General features: G+C 39.5%; 1 protein-coding gene across 1 annotated transcript in view; it reads left to right on the top strand.

The window, feature by feature from the left end:
* chst15b (carbohydrate (N-acetylgalactosamine 4-sulfate 6-O) sulfotransferase 15b) overlaps window positions 1-16,741 on the top strand; it is a 37,922-nt gene extending 21,181 nt beyond the window's left edge. Inside the window, exons 2-8 of the mRNA XM_085466516.1 lie at window positions 3,058-3,663; window positions 5,029-5,368; window positions 9,071-9,211; window positions 12,580-12,736; window positions 13,975-14,131; window positions 15,528-15,675; window positions 16,221-16,741. Of these exons, the coding sequence (XP_085322642.1) occupies window positions 3,223-3,663; window positions 5,029-5,368; window positions 9,071-9,211; window positions 12,580-12,736; window positions 13,975-14,131; window positions 15,528-15,675; window positions 16,221-16,420 (1,584 nt within the window). The 5' untranslated portion in view covers window positions 3,058-3,222 and the 3' untranslated portion in view covers window positions 16,421-16,741. The remainder of the gene's footprint in view (window positions 1-3,057; window positions 3,664-5,028; window positions 5,369-9,070; window positions 9,212-12,579; window positions 12,737-13,974; window positions 14,132-15,527; window positions 15,676-16,220) is intronic.
* Window positions 16,742-16,967: the final 226 nt, after the last annotated feature.

Genomic DNA, 16,967 nt, shown 5'->3' with positions numbered 1-16,967 from the left:
AGAGGCCTCGCTTTCATGAGTTATTAAGACTGTGGCCAATTCCATTTGTACCACACAGGGAAGGAGCCGTCAGCGCAGCACGTACACCACTACTACTGAGGCTTATGTATTCAAAGTTAATTACAGTTATTATGAATTTGAGTTATCTGTGTGGTTATGTGTTTGATCTTTCCAGCCAAACCAGTTTCCTGACCTGCGGTCTCCCTACATGAGTGATATTTCATTTCTCAGTGCCAATTTCAAATAAAATCTGAAACTACTGGTGATATTGATTGTGCGATAATAATTTATTAAATATTTAGTGATCATTATTAATTTTACAAAGCACGAAATCGTATTATCAAATTTATCCTGTCTTATTATTCTGTGGTTTGAAAAAGACCTGAAAATGAAGTACTGATGCACGCACAAAAAGCTTTTCAACAGGTTTTATACTAGAACACGCACACAAATGGTTTTATACTATATTGCACTCAAATCTGTTCTATTCAGATAGATGCACACAATTTTTTTTTTATTCATAGCTAAAACATCTCAGCCTAGTCTGATATCAAGTTTTATCTTTAAAAAACACACACACAGTCATTTGCATTACATTTGAGTAAAGACATATTTGCAGATGAGATTTCTTTCTTCAAAAGAGGTTTAGTCTCACTACTCACAAGCTGCAGGGCATTGGAGCCCGATCAATAGGACTCTTAGGACAGATACCAATATTTGTCAATTAAAAAAAAAAAAAAAAATCCAATATTTCTTATGCCATATTTCTTCTTCTTTTAAAGACATGAAACATAAACAGATTTCCATAATATTTATTTGTATTTTTTTTTTTTATTTATGCTTCACGCGATTCTGCTCAGCTGGTTGTTGTGTCTGTGGCGTTTCAAACATGTGTGCTGCCAAGGGAAGCTGGTGAACAAACTATGCAAAGTCAACACCCATAATAATATTGATGATTGAAGGGTGTTTCTCTTATTTATAGATGTCAGTACAGATAGATATCAGCAGTAAAACTATACCTAGATTTTTGTGTTTCCTCTTTAAATTTGTTTGGTTGACTTTTGTTGTTGGTGCAACACAGTATCAGTACACTGAATTTAATAGGAAGAATTGAACTGAATAGCTAGTGGCCAGATAATAGTTTAAGATTTTTTAATGCTTAATATAGATTAATTACACATTATTGAAAGAATTATTACTAATGCTTTAAAACTTAGTTGCAAAAAAACTTTTCAGCTACTTTCTTACAGGCAGTGTTCAGAGGCATTAAGGATGCTAAAGGTGGAAAAATGAATGTGACGGGTGGCCTTCAGTGCAGATAGTCTTCAAATCCATGCTTTAATTATTACAGATTTAAAGGTTTATCAGCTGAAAAAGGTAGATGATGCAACTTTGTGTTCTCTTTGTCCACTGCCCTCTACACATATTTCAGTTCCAGTTAAGCTATTTCATCATACTTGATGGACAGGAGCAACATATTTGCTTTATGAGTATAGCAGATTTGTCAAGCTGCCAGTCACCCACTGCTACAGCTAGCTGACTGATTGATTTAGATGCAACTTCCCTTGAGAGTGACATTGTTGTGTCAATGACACCGTCCCTTATTTGCTTTTGCATTTTCCATCCATCTGTTTTACCTGTCTCGATCATCCTTGTAGTCTTTGCCATGACCCCCAATTGACTGATAAAGGAACAGAACAGAAGAGTGATACAGAAGAGTGATATGCTCATCAACAGTAATCAGCGGGCTTGTTAGGTCTAATTCTGTAAATGTCATCCTAACTTTAGTGCTGTGATTATAGTGTACAATCCTTTAACTGAAGAATCTATCGATTAAGATCCATTATTTTGCTGGCGTAAAGCAAAAACATATTTTACATCTGCGTCTTTCTTTTCCAAACTGAAGGTACTGTCAGGTGAACTTCTTGTAGGTTGGAAAGGAACCTTTTCAGAGCAGAGCTTGTTATTTCGACACCTGTTTCCTAGAAAGACTGTTGCTGTGGGGTGAACCTGATGGCCCAGCGGGGGGTAAATGACATTGCTTGAGCAGGGAGGCAGTCACTCCGTCTTCTTATCAGCTCTGCCTGCAAGCTGCTGGAATACAGAGCTGCAATGGGTAGCTGGGGGTAGACAATATCAGCAGCTGTGAGGACGAGCAATGACTCACTTCCACGGTGCCCTTATCTTATGATGTATGCGAGCAAGAGCAGGAATGGCATACATCAGCTTCAACTGCATGGGTATAATATATATATATATATATATGCAGCTCCAAGTGTGAAGATGGGAAACATTTCCAAAGCCTTCAGCTATAAAATCATTCTGCTCACCCTTTTAAAAAGTATCCTTTTTGTCATCCTGCTGTATTTTGTTCAGAGCAAATCATTATGGCTTACCTTTAGACACAAAGAAAACCTCAAGGATAAAACCAGAAGGTAGTACTGCGAGAGCATTATCTTTAAAGATCAACATTTCTTTCACCCTTTAGACATTGGCGTTCTTTTTTATCTGCAGGTGAGTGTTGATCCAAGTGACTTCACAGTGAGGAATACTATTTTCTGATAATATAATCCCTCCTGTGGTCCAGGCCCGGCTGCGTATCTCTTATATCTATGTCCCTCCCCGTGAGAGCCTCATAGTTTCTGGGCTGAATGTCTCTCTCATCCTTATCGTTTCTTCCATATTGTGATTCCAATGCACAGGAAGGATGGGAGGATGGACAATGAGTAGAGCGCTGCTGTAATGTCTGATTGAAACAGGAAGTTTAAGAAGTCATTCCAATTAGTTACATTTTTCTCATGATTATACCGCTTTGTTGAGGTAGAAATGTTGACATTTTGTGAGCTGCTGCAATTTTATATTTTCTTCGTATTCACAGCAGGTAATTACAATATAGCAACGTCACAATTTCACACAATCAGAGAGGTTTAAATGAGTTTTTTTATAATAATTCTGCTCTTTTACAATATTTCAGCCAGATAATGAAAACAGTGAGATAATGTTGACACCTAGTCATCGCACTTAGTTTTCTTTCTTTCTCTGTCTCTCTCCATTTAGTTAGCAGAAGTCAGTGGATGAGATGGGCTGTTCTCCATAACCCATTATGGATATCAACTACTGGCTATTTACCCATCTCAAAACATCCTGTCTGAAAGGCTCCTGCTCCATAACACCTCCCTGTGTTTGAGCTGGGACGCCCGGGACTCACAGGCTGTGGACATCATGACACAGATGGACTACAAGTACAGCCTGCTGGGCTCCACGGTGGAGGACTACCGCAAGAGACCGCTACTCCTGCAGGTGGATGAAACACCTATGAACCTGTTTGCAGTTCTGGAGGTAAAACGGGATCTACCAAGACGATGGAGCAACCTGGGGTGGTTCCGAAAGATCCGTGTCTACAGCTTCCTGTTTGGCCTGGCTGTCATGTTCCTCATCACGGCTTCATACATTCTGACTGGGGACAAAAAGGGCCTTCTCCTCACCCCTTCTCCCTATCACTTCAGCAGCCTGGTCAGCCCAGGACCTTTAACCTTTAATCTCTCCTCGGTCAAGGATTACATACATATTAAAATGGTGGTCAAATCCATTGCATCTAAGGTGGAGTTTCAGAGCAGTAGACAGCTTCCGGAGCTTAAAGCACTGGTTAAGAGTGAGCCACATGTGAGTATCCAAATTATTCTATATATTCTTTTTCCAATTTAACGCATGGACTTTGGCTTTGGATATCAAATGCTATCACAAAATTGATTTATTTAAAACTGATTAAATTCATACTTCAGTACTATATAACTATTTATATTACTCCTTTAATCAGCCCGAAGAGCCTTGTGCTATAATTAAATGTGTTGAAAAGGTGATTGAAATCAGCATTCCTGCCTACATGCTGTCTACCCAGGGCTGAATACGGCTACTCTGGTGTAATTCCCCATTGGCTACAGTGTCTAATTTAATTCATAAAGAGATAAACCTGCACTGAAATCCTTCTATAACTCTTTATGCCAAACCAGATAATTACATAGGTCCCCTTAAGCTCAAAGCCATCTCGAGGTCCTTCAGCATGTTGGCCTTGAGGCTTTCTTACTGTTCGTCTCACCTCAAAGCTTAGTTCAATTAATTGCTAATCGTAATGATAATGGCTTGTGCTTGGGCTATTTGCAATATAACTAATTTCTTATTGAACAACCTAATGAATTGGAGAGAGTGGCTGCAGGACAATCAATACTGCATCTGTGGATGGATCCGGCATTAATTGTCCTTAAAGTAGCCACGTCTTACAAAGTGCAAGCAAGTCATAGTGACGTGATTATTTGCTGCCTTTCATCAACAAAAAGAAAAAAATAACATCTTAACAATGTGAATGAATGCATGCATGCTCATGTGTAGTGCTACCAGAAAGTGTGAGATGAGATTAGAGGTTAATCTGGTTACAAAATTACCAGAATGAAAGTTAACATTTTGTGAGTTTGCACCTCCACACTTACTCAACAATGAATTTGAAGCTCTTTTTGTGAGTGTGAGGGTGGATAATGGATCTGAGTTAGATTGTTTTTATGGCCACAAATTGCAATGTTCCCTTCTGGCCAAATCAGTCCCTCAAACACAATTCAGCTAATGGTCGTTTTAACTATTCAAGACCAGACTGAATGCAAAAAAGCCTCCAGAACAAGGAAAAAGGTATGAATGGCTGGACTATGTGGCTGAGCATCAGCAGTACAGATATGATAGAGTGTGCTGGTGTTTATTGGAACATTGCTCAACAAATTTAGCATGAAGCCACTTGCTTGTGTTTCTAATTTATTATAAGTCTGATTTGCCAGAGACCACATTCTAGCTGCACAAACTTGTCATGAACGCACACAGTGCTTGCCTAGTCCTACCAAAATAATGGTCTGTAGGCTATACAAAAAACCCCAAACATATTCATCTTCTACCGTGCGATGATAATTGAGAGTTTACAAAAAGTTTTGCGTGAAATGTCTAAATGGCCTAACAGACTGATGCAACCTGCTTTCTCTGCATTTACAGATGTTTTCTGTTATCCCTCGCAAATTTCTGCCTGGTGTCAAGAACCCCTGCTGGTATGAGGAATACACTGGGAATATCACTTCCGACCCATACAGGACAAACTTATATGGACGCTATTCGCGGCGCTTCAGAACAGTTTTCCAGCACTTGAGGAACACTTTCCACGAACATTTGCTTCATCACAACAGGAAACTCTACCGCATGCGGTGCCTTCCTTATTTCTATATCATTGGTCAGCCAAAGTGCGGCACAACAGACCTGTATGATAGACTAAAGCTGCACCCGGACGTGAAGTTCACAACTTTCAAAGAGCCACACTGGTGGACCCGCAAACGTTTTGGTGAGTAAGGAACACGTAATTTTGAGCGGTAAGGGAGCCTGGGACCATGACATTATGCTAAGCTCAAGTCACTGTCATTATTTTGGCAGTAAAATAGCCTCAGTGGACCCCACAAAACCACTAAGTGACATAATATTGAAATTCTCTATGCTATAACTATCATCATATTGTTTTATGCGTGAATTGCACAGTTTGTGCATATTTTAGTAGGTAATTTGAGTTCTTTGGGTATTGACTGACAATAATGTTAGAGTAAGACTTTTCTGAAACAAATACACATTTATGTATTTGTTTTTACATTTAGTTCCATATAGTTCAGTTTCCAGCTGTCTCAGGCTTTCTACCAATTTCTACCCCGGCTGTCCAGCGTATTATGTATCTATATTAATATATTTTATATTCCCAAGTAACCTTGGGCAAGATACTGAACCCTGATGCCCCTGATGTTTGTGTGAATGTTAGATAAAAGTGCTTAGGGATAGATAAAAGCACTGTATGAATGTGTGTGTCACTGGGTGAATGAGACTTATAGTAGAAAGTGCTTTCAGTGCTCAAAATTAAGAAGAAAGGTGCTATATAAGCTTTTCCCAGTGCAATTACAGTATAATTACAGGGAAATTAATACGCAAAACAAAAGCACTACAATTAACAGAAACTGCTAATTTTCTGCCTGAGAGTTGACCCAGATCAACATCCCTAATTGTATATTTACAATCTTTATGCAGCAATTTGAATTATAACCATTCCCTGTTCCCCTCCTGCGTACTTCTACACCTTCATTAGACTCTTACCAGTGCAACTTTCTCATCTTGGTATGTGTGGTTAAGCTTATGTGCTAACAAAGCTCATTAACAGCTCGACTAGAACTATACGCAGAAGGAGCTAGATTAACTGTGCTTTATTGTCATCTGTGACATAGACTTATCTCTGTGGTAGAAAGCACTTGAAAGGAACATAAAAACAACCGAAGCTTCTTCAGGCACACTGAACCCACGCATGCTGTTTTTTTGCACTTGTTTAGCACGTTAATGTTGCAGTCGCTCCTTGCGACACATCTCTCTACCGTGAAATTTGCTTCCCTCAGCTTCTAGGTGCATCATTTGGGCTGTTCCCACTGTGCATAAATTTGAATTTTACACTCTCCTTGAAGAGTAACAGAGCAATTATAGGTTTATTTAATTACACAACAAATCTTTCCATTTTATGATAGAGCTGTTGCATAAAGGCAATTAAAGTTGTTACTTCTTATTAGATAGAATATTGAATAAATAATGGATAAATAGTGAAAATACTGGCCAATTTCATGGAGAGTTTAACACTATCTGTTAATATATTGGCTTGTTTGTTTAGACGCACACAAATTACTGCCAAAATTCCGGCTTATAATTTTGGCACTCAAGGCGTTTGAACAGGTGGTAACTCGAACAAGTCATTTGCACAAACAAAGAGAAAACCCTGTGCGTCAAGAAGTAAGAGCCGCCTCGCAGCAGACATCTGGGTCGTATGGCAGTTCTAACAGTGTGCCTGACATTGTGGTGTTCTTCCTCCACGAGCATCTGTGATGTAAAAAGAACCACCACACCATCACAGATGGGATTAAAAGATACGCAAGACCCGGGAGTGAGACTGAATGCACCTCATGTGAGAAGAAAACCCTCTGGACACCCTTAAGTTGAATGTTAAATCGCTTGTTTGGTTTGATTTAGTGATTTTAGACACCACGAAGGCTTTACTCGATTTCCTCTTACATCTGAAATATTTTTAATTACAAATTTAGCTGATAATAAGGCTTGTAGTAAAAATCTTAAGTAGGCCAAGATTTCTTTTTCTCTCTTGCATTGTTGTCTCTAAACAAGCAGATCATCATACCTATGAGGTTTTTTTTGTTTCTCTTTGATACTGAAAGAGTCATTAAGACTCATGAATAATGGGAATCCTTCATCAGCCCAGGATGCGGACATCAGCGAGTGAGTCAGCGCGTGCGTCTCACTAATGTGTGCCTGAAATAAAGAAATACAAAGCCCAGCAGTTAAACTTTAGGGGAGCGATCTGCCTTTTGACCGATGGCTCTGTTTTCAGTTCTGATTTCAAAATCAGAAGTCAATAACACAACAGCTTTATACTGAATTTTGTATATGCAGTGCTCAGATTATTTTATAATTATCTTTTAGTAAATGAAGCTACGCTATAACACGAGTGCAATACGAGCGCTCGATTTTCACCGTGATTTCTGGGGATGGGGGCTATTCTTCTACTCAACAATGACTAATTTGACATTTTATTTTTCCAGCAGCTGTCTGTCTAAAGGTTACTTAATGATTTGAATAAATTCACTCATGGCTTTGGTGTACTCCTTGTTAAGGGCACTACATACAGTATTGGCCACAATCTTTGGAAAAAAAATCATCCAAATTCTCACCACAAATATCAAAAGAGGCTTAAGTGTCACAGCCAAATCTATCCCTTTGAAGTTTATCCAGTTGCTGACTATGCCCCTAATCCTTTCGAGACTCACAAAACCTAATTGGTGGATTGATCAGTCTGCATGCAATACTTATTTTAATATGTTGGGTTTAATCTGAGTTGATAATTATTTGAAGCTCGTAAAGCTGTGGGTTGTGGATGAGTTGTTTGCCTTAATTTGTCTGCCTCATGCTCCGTGTTTTCTGCTGCTTGTGATGTTGCATAGCAGCAAATGCAGTTATATCCCAAGGACACAGGTCCCCCTCAGTTACTGTTCCCCCTCGTTGGGTGCGCTTTCATCTTTGCTGTCACTTTCTTTCTCTCTATTCCTTCTAGTCATGAACTTCGGGCTGCTAATCAGCACTTTTCTCTTAAGACATCCTTTGAGAGCTCTCAGAATTCAAATGGTCTTGTTTTGTATTTATTTATTTCGATCCCCCTCGAGGCGCTGCTCGGTCGATGCAGTAAAAAGGTGATTTGATGCGATCCGTGCTACATAACTTTCTTGGAGGAGCATTTTGAATCTTTTTTGAAAACTGCTCTATGCCTAATTCATATGAAAAAGCACAGGGACGGGGGAAAAAAAAGAAAAGCACTGAAGCAAGACTCGCCAGAGCCATCACACCTCATACAAGTGTGACCGTTCTGGATGAGTAAAGATGCAGACTGGGTGTTTGGAGAGTTTACTTGAGTTTTCTAATCATGTTTTTCCTCCTAAGAAAAGGTGGTTTAATAGGACACCATCAAAGCATCGCTGAAAGTAACAGCCGCCTGAGTTACCTCATTATCCTTATGCTGCATGGATGCTCCCAAGTCCTAAACCATATCTCCACGATAGCCTACTAAATTATAATTATAATGTACACCACAGCAGCTAAGATGGAAAACACATTTGCTAGTCCTGCATTTTAAGGATTAACTTGACATTGGCCTTTAATTGGACAGACGAGAAAGTGAGCAGAGACAGTACTCCCTGCTGAATTTGGATTGGATCTTTACTTGGATTTTATTAGGTCATCCTGCAGTCAGGACAACAACAAAACCCTAATGACCCCCTTTAGTGTGAGCACAGAAACACATGTAGAGAAACAAGAAGGTGGGACTGAAAACACACCCACTTTTGCTTCTAGAATCCCATTTAAAGCCAACGTATCCACTCCAACAGCTTTTTAAGTGTAATAACTTAGCAAAAAATTCTAAAATATACCTGCCTAAAGTCAACATCTTTTTCTCTGTCAGGTATCATTCGTCTCAGTGAGGGCTTCCATGATCGATACCCAGTGGAAGACTACTTGGACTTGTTCGATCAGGCTGCTTACCAAATCCAGGGCAACCTCACAGCAAATACCAGCAGATCCAGCCAACCTGATATGATCATAGGTAAGTGAGATGACAGCCAGCTCCCATTTGTAGAAATGAAACTATTATAACATATATTATTGCAACACTTCGAATTAAAATTTATTGAAGCATTTTCCAACTGGGCTCTGCACCACTAGTTGTTAGCCAGTGTGGATAACATGGATAATTATCGTCTTAGTAGCATATTGGGACCGAGATTTATAAAATAGACTTAAAATATTTTTGGGCAGCATGGTGGTCTTTACAGTAAGAAGGTCCTTGGTTCAAATCCACCATCTGGCCCAAATCTAGTTTAATTTCCGGGTGGTTGAAAATTCACTCTGTGTCGTTTCTACTTGGTGCTACTGTAACTTGCTAACAAAGGCTTTAAAAGTTATACAATGGAAGATTATAATCTTTAGAATTAAACAGTCAGCACAACTGAATACCTACATATACTGTAGTTGCCCTATGCCTACTGCACAGCAGCCTCCAGTGGATGTGAGCAACATTACCTTCCTGGTTTATGTCCCATTGCAGTAATTTAATGGATCTAACAAGGACTGCCAAAGAGCAGGGAAAGGTCATAAAACCTGGTACCCATTGCTCAGATGATTAGCAGCCATGTGATATAAGTACTAACCACTTGGCAATTGGTTTGTCACTCATTATGCAAAATGCTGTGCTCCCAGCAGAGATTTAGAAGTGGAAGTTTTGCAAGCAAACAGAAATGACTTGAGTGCAACGATATAGAGGTTCAGTTAGAGGACAAGATGTCTGTGCGGGCAGCAGTCCGTCTCAGGGCAGACATACAATTTTGCGCAGTAGACGAACAAATCTATGTGGTTTATTTGAGTCCAAAGGCAAAGTTTTGAAGCGGACTGTTGCAATATTTGAACAAGAAAACAAGAACTGATGCTCTTAAATGAAATGTCTCTTGAATAAATACACTGTGAGTAATATGAGGTGACAGGAGCAGGTATAATTCAAACAAATCATTCCTTGATCCAGTTCAAATCTAACTGTCATCAAAACCTTCATATTCCAAAGTGACCCAGCTACATTTTGCATTTAATATGAACTAAGATTGCGCAGAATGCAAACACTGAATATCATATTGCACTTTTTGTGCTATGCAAGCACAGTAAATCAAACTTTGAGTTGCACATTATGACAGGAAACTGCATATCAGCATTTCCCCACACAAAAAAATACCCAACTATTACAGACTGATTATCATCAGAATAACATGTTTTTGGGTAGCTAAGCCAACAAGATACAGGCGATAGTGTGTAAAACATTGCCTGACTTCTTGCTAATCGCATCTCTTGGTAGTTTTCTAAGCGGAAACATTTCCTGTTGAGTGTAACCTCTGTCTTCCTGTTTTCTTTCACTGCTTCAGGGAACAGCTATTGTTCCCCACTCTCTACTGAGAATCTTATTAATTACTCGGGTCATGTATCTGTTGTGATCCATCTATAGAACGTGGTCCTGCAGCATTCTGTGCCCTCGTCGGGCTGCAGCCAATACCATTGGGCCTGGGGTGACCTGACACTCACTTTAAACTTCGCCTGTAATCTTGTGTCCAATATTACAAAACTACTATTAAAGCAGCAGGTAGTGAGGATGAAGCATGGGGCCGCTCTGTAGCAGCCACTTTCACTTCAGTGAGGGAAGGTATTTCTAAACGAGCTAGTGACTAAGCCTTAAAGAGAGGCTCTAACAGCTTAATAATACTGGACTTCCGTCTGCCTCACTTAGCCACTTCACTGAAGTGCTGTATAAGGGAATCATTGTTTTGTGTGCATGCGTGTGTGAATGTGTGTGTGTGTGTGTGTGTGTCAGGACAGCAATAATACCCGCAGTGGGTGGTGAAGTCTTACAAACCTCCTTCCTCTATCTGCATATCCTGTCTCCAGCCCCTCTGCAACTATCTGTTTCTGTCTTTTTTCCCCCTCCATCGCTTAAACACTGTGTCAAAGAAATTGCTCGGTCACAAAGAAAAACTGATTTCAATTTTCAACAACAGGCTTTTCACACTTGGCTCGCTGCATTGGGTGCAGCTTAGCATGTTGCACTGTTTTGTTTGCGATTTCAAATAAATAATCCTAGTTAGAGGGGTGTGGGGGAGCAAAACCCCACTCAGTATTCACACGATGCCCTGGGAGAGCCCAGCACGGCGCAGGCCTATGGCCAGGATCTTGGGCTTCTGATTCTTTTCAACCCCCGGCCAAGACCCAGCCACTATGAAACACCAGAGAGACCAGTCTGGCTCCTGCATTTGTTTGTCCTGTACAGCCCTCCTTCTGGACCAAAATAAGCCCTTTTAATGGATACAGAGACCTTTAAATAGACTTGATCACAGTGTGTATCATTTTATGTGTTAACAGCATTAACAGTGATCCTGTTTCGCTCTCACCGTTTTCATCGCAAAAAAATAGGCCCTGGCTATCGTCCCTTTTTTTCTGAGGAAGGGAGGCAGATAAGGCTCCTGTTGTGTTCCTTCCAAATACAGCTTTGCTTCACAGATAAGAGGATAATGAAGGCGCAGACAGTCTAATGAATCCAGGATATCATTTCTCAGCTTGGCTTGATAAAGTTTATGGTCCTAAATTGTTTGAGAAACAATGTCCTCTGACTTGGTATGAGCACCAGTCTGGACAAGGATTTGAAGACTGCAGTCATTGTACTATTTAGCTGCCCTTGCTGTTTGTCTTTTTTCTTTCTTTTTTCTCCCATTGAGCACTTGCTTTAGAACATCTCATTTTATTGACCTTTGCTTTCATGTTTTACTTCAAGCTTTAATTTAGAGGCTGTATGTTTCAAGTTTCATAACAACGTGCGATTTAAATCTCAGACAATCATTTGCAGGTAATGACAAACTAAAACGGAAATGAAAAATGAAAATAGGCTTAAAAATTAGTTGCAAAAACAACAACAACAATGGTTTTCCCAATACATGCCCATTATTTCTTAATAACCAAACTGTTTATTTTGTATTGTCCACCATCTAAAACCCAACTTTCAGTGATTAATAACATTTGGCCAGTTTACATTTAAGCCAAACGAGATACCAAATTCTGTTTGTTTTTTTAAATATCAATCAACATCACATTTTACAATAAAATACGTTTATGGTGATAAGAATAGTAACGCTAAAATAACAATACAAAAGTGTATTAGTATGATGTTTTTATGTTGTTTTAGATTATTAGGTGTAAGATAACACATATAACAGTAATTTGATGTAATTTAACAGGGATCCTGTACTGTGTATATTTGGTAAAAATACACAAAAAACACAAATAATGAGCCTTACACTAAAAACTAAAAGTGTCTGTGACTGCACAATATTTTTGTGTATGTGTGCATGTTTTTACTTGAAGCACTGTGGCTGTATTTTCCAGGAGAAGCCAGCGCATCCACCATGTGGGATAACAACGCTTGGGTATATTTCTATGACAACACAACAAAGGGAGAGCCTCCCTTCCTTATCCAGGACTTCATCCATGCCCTGCAGCCTGATGCCCGCTTCATTGTCATGCTCAGGGATCCAGTGGAAAGGTGGGAGAAATCTGCTTTGCTAGCGATGATGCAGATCTAGTTCTGATGTGCATGTCTTTGCACCCCTATCATAAGTGTTTACACTGCTGACACAGACAGACATTTTCCAGGTTCATAAGAAACAAAAGACCTGTTGTCACAAGAGATGTGTTGACTTTTACTCAGACAGGCTGCTACAAAAGTATCATTATGATGCCTTTATCAGACATGTGGAGACCTTACAGCTGAATGCCTGTGTGATAATGTGTTTAGACGGGGGTGGGGAGGGTTCTTAACGCTGTTAATGTTGATTTTTACTTCTGAGAATGTCTAAGCATGCTCTGTAATTGCTTCTGTCTGTCAAATCGTGGCCCGTGGAACCTCTCCCCCGAAACAATTCTAGGAAAAAATGAGTTGCATGCTCAATTAGATTAGCTGTGTCATTTTTATTAGGTGAGATCAGTTTACACCCTGTACCGCATTTCCTCTATACGATCTTACATTTCAAACTAAATTGCAACTTAGAGTTTATATGGATCAGTGTCGCCACAATTCCCTTTCATTCTCATTTGACATATGGGCAGAAACATGTTTCAGTCATAGAGTCAACCATTAAGAACTGAGTTGAGTTCACTATGAATACTTTTGGTTGACTTAGAAAAAAAGCCTAAATACAAAACATTAACAGACTGACTGGAAACGACAAAATACCAAATTGTAGGTCCTAATTTGGACATCTGGGTTTCTCTGTGAAGGCCTGTCAATTCTGGAACCCATTACTGACTGATCAAATTAATTACAGAGAGAAATCTTTCACAAGGGCTGGCTGAAAGCAAACAAGAGTAGCAATTTTTAGTAAATTGAACCCCAAATGATTATTTTGATTCATTTAATTGTCACTTAATCTGGCAGCTTAATTAAAATCGAAATATCTTTTTTCATTTTAAGAGAGAACAACAGAAGTATAATGGAAGCACTAAGATGACAGAGATAAGAGTCAAGACCAGTGCCAGCATCAATAAACATCTGGCTGGCTTAACAAGCTAAAATAATTTGCTGTCAGAGGAGGCTGAGGCACTGGGGATTCCTCTTGCTGGACCAATATGATGACTGTCTACAGTTTAATTAGGAGACATATTAAAAATACCAGAGAAGAGGAAATATATCTGTGATATTACAGCTTGTAAATGCTTGAAGACAAAAACCTGAAACATAATGAGATGTCTTTTCCATGTTCAAATTTGTCTCTTGTCTTGCAGGCTGTACTCTGACTACCTTTACTTTGGTAGTGCCAATAAGTCTGCAGAGGATTTCCACGAGAAGGTGTCAGAGTCACTGCAGTTGTTTGAGGGGTGCCTTACGGAGTTCACAATGCGCTCCTGTGTGTACAACACCACCGTCAACAACGCCATGCCAGTGAGTGTTCCCCGCCTCCTGCTTTTGTCTCAAAGCTCCGTTGAAAAGCGGCACTTAGTGACCAGTTGATTAGCTGGTGGGAACGAAGAAAGTAAGAAAAGACAGATGGAGAGAAGTCCGTGCTTCATTAGCAAACGCTAAAGTTCGCAGGACAGACTTAATGGAAAGGATTGGCAGCACTGTGGGACCACTGAGCAGTTCAACACCTCAAGCCTCTTTGTGTACTACAAAAGCTCGTTTTCCTGTGAACTTGCTTCTTACTCATGGACCACGTATTAGTGCCAGCCAGTGCCCGGGCCGGTGTTAGGTCAGCTTTTCTCATAGCACCCTGAGGCAGACTGTGTGAGATGGGGATGAGGATTGTCCTCTGTTGGCTTTCCCTTTATGCTGCCTTATATTTAGAGGTTCTCCAACAGTCTTTATGGCCCTTCATAAGCATGTTTGCTCTCTAGCGATGACCTAATTGTTCATCCGCAAATATCTATAAGAGTTATTAGCCCATGTGAGAAGCATTACAGCTGTCCCTACAGCAGACTCTCATGCCTGTGGTTTCTTGATAAAGGTTTTAGAGCTTGGATTAGTGTCTTAGAGAAAAAAAACAAATAAACCCCAGCATGAGAACACGTCTGACCTAAACTGTTGTACCAAATTGATTTAACAAAGAAGGAATTGCTGAGCTGGCTTGTAATCATCGATTCTAAATGGCCTTTCAATTTTCGCTAAAAAGGCGAAAGGACAGGGTATTTTGTGCACACCTACTGTTCTGCAGTGAACTGTCACAAAGGAATCCAAAAATCAATTTCAACAAGGGTTAGGCTACGAGCAAATGCTTTGATGAGATCTCACAAAAGATCAGTGTGCTCATTTATTTCTGGGGTTGATGAATTGTGTAGTGGTTTAATCTACGTCTCAAATAAAACCTCAGAAAATTAAAAGAAACGTCTATCCTGTGTTCCCAGAGCCCAAGTTGAGATCTTTAAAATACTTGTTTTGACCAGAAAATAATTTAAAGATTATTAAATCTTTAGATTATTTCAATTTGCACTTTTACAAAAGAGGGAAAATCACCTTATTATGATGCAAAACTAAATTGAAATACTATATAATGTTTGGCCGTAAAGTATTTAGTTTGGTTGTGATGATGATGCAGGTTTCCCTCTTTCTTATCTCCCTCTCTCACTTCAAATAATAAACACTACACATTTACATGCCTACACAGCATCTAGCATCACTGAGCCGAATTCATGGAGAAGACGAAAAAGAAAGCAGTTAAAATTTCCTCCCTCCACCTGTTTATCTCCTTAAAGAAGAGGATGCATGCACCACTTTGCTAAGAAAAAGTGCCTTGCATAGGAATTTCTTATCTCATGTTGACTTTCTTCTTCTGTGCCCTCAGGTCAGATTGCAAGTTGGCTTATACATTGTGTACTTAATGGACTGGCTGACCATCTTCAGCAGGAAACAAATTCTGGTCCTAAGGTTGGAAGACCATGCCTCTAACAGGAAATACACAATGCATCAAGTCTTCGAGTTCCTTAACCTGGGTAAGTGAACAAGTGAGTAAGTGTAGTCATGGGGACTCTGATCAGTACAGTTCCAAACAGTGCCCTAGATACATACAAATATGGATATGTAGTGTAGCAGTGAATGTGATTATTAGAAAAACAAATGCGTCGACCTAAAACCTGTGCAAACAAATGTCACTTTAAAATGGCATGCAACGATATAATTAAAATCTGTCGATGCAGAATACGGGAGTATAAAATCTCCACTTAGGAGTAATCGTGAACAGTTTACCACACACGCACACAGGTTTGAGTGTATGAATATGACAGCCAAAAACAGCCCCTTCCAGCTTTGTGGAAGCTTCCTTCCTCTGAACTCACTGGTTTATCCCACAGTGTAATTGCCCCAAAGCTCAGACTTAGCTCTTCAAAGAGCTGCCAACACCATCTAAGGTGTGATTACCTTCCAGAGAATCTTTTGCCTTTCTCACTATTTTGTTCCATTTGTTTAGTGTTGCGTCAAAATCAAAATAAGTGGACCAGAACGAGGGGGTGTGAAAGAAATGTTTCTGTGTTTTTCACAGGGCCGCTGACAAAAGAAATTGAGTCAGAAATCACAAGAAGCCCGGCGTCAAACACCAGGAGGCCAGCTGACAAAAACCTAGGACCCATGCTGCCCATCACTAAAGACATCCTGCGGGACTTCTACACACCGTTCAATGAAAAATTGGCCAAAGTGCTGCAGAATGACTCCTTCCTCTGGGAGAATAACTCTAAACTCTGAACATCCCAACATCACAACTCCTGTTATTTTAGAAAAAGAAAGAAAGAAAAAAAAATACCACTGATGTGTCAACCAGCCCCTTTGGACTTCATCTCTCTCAAGTGCCCATTAAAAAACAAAAACAATAAAATCTATGTTTTTTTATTTAAATTATTTTTTTAAGTTATAAAAGCAGAGATGAATCAACGATAGAAAAATAGCACAAGCAAGTGTGGTGGTTTTGTGTGAGAGTGTGTGAGCGAGAGTTGAGTTGTTCTTGGCCCTGATTGTTGTTGTTGTTTTTTTTAACCAGATGTACCAAAATTAAATAGTGAAACTGAAGATATTACGTTGTCTCTTTATGTTTAATTAATTTAAAGAGGAAGACGTCCGACAGGACTGAAAGATGAGATGAGAAAAGATGAGATCTACTAGTTTTGGTCCTTTTCTTCCAAGATAGCTATACTCACAGAGACAAATTACTTTGATTGTACCTTTATCAGAAGGATTGTAAATATGGCATAGTGAAACGAGCTTGTAGGGGCACAATGGATTAGTGAAACAACAG

The sequence above is a fragment of the Copadichromis virginalis genome, linkage group LG8 (genome assembly GCF_057382275.1).
Source record: "Copadichromis virginalis isolate Kocher_CV1m ecotype Utaka linkage group LG8, C_Virginalis_male_GT1.1, whole genome shotgun sequence".
In the NCBI taxonomy this organism is placed as follows: domain Eukaryota; kingdom Metazoa; phylum Chordata; class Actinopteri; order Cichliformes; family Cichlidae; genus Copadichromis; species Copadichromis virginalis.
The sequence above is the reverse complement of the archived record's forward strand: the minus strand, read 5'-3'. Positions and strand labels throughout refer to the sequence as shown.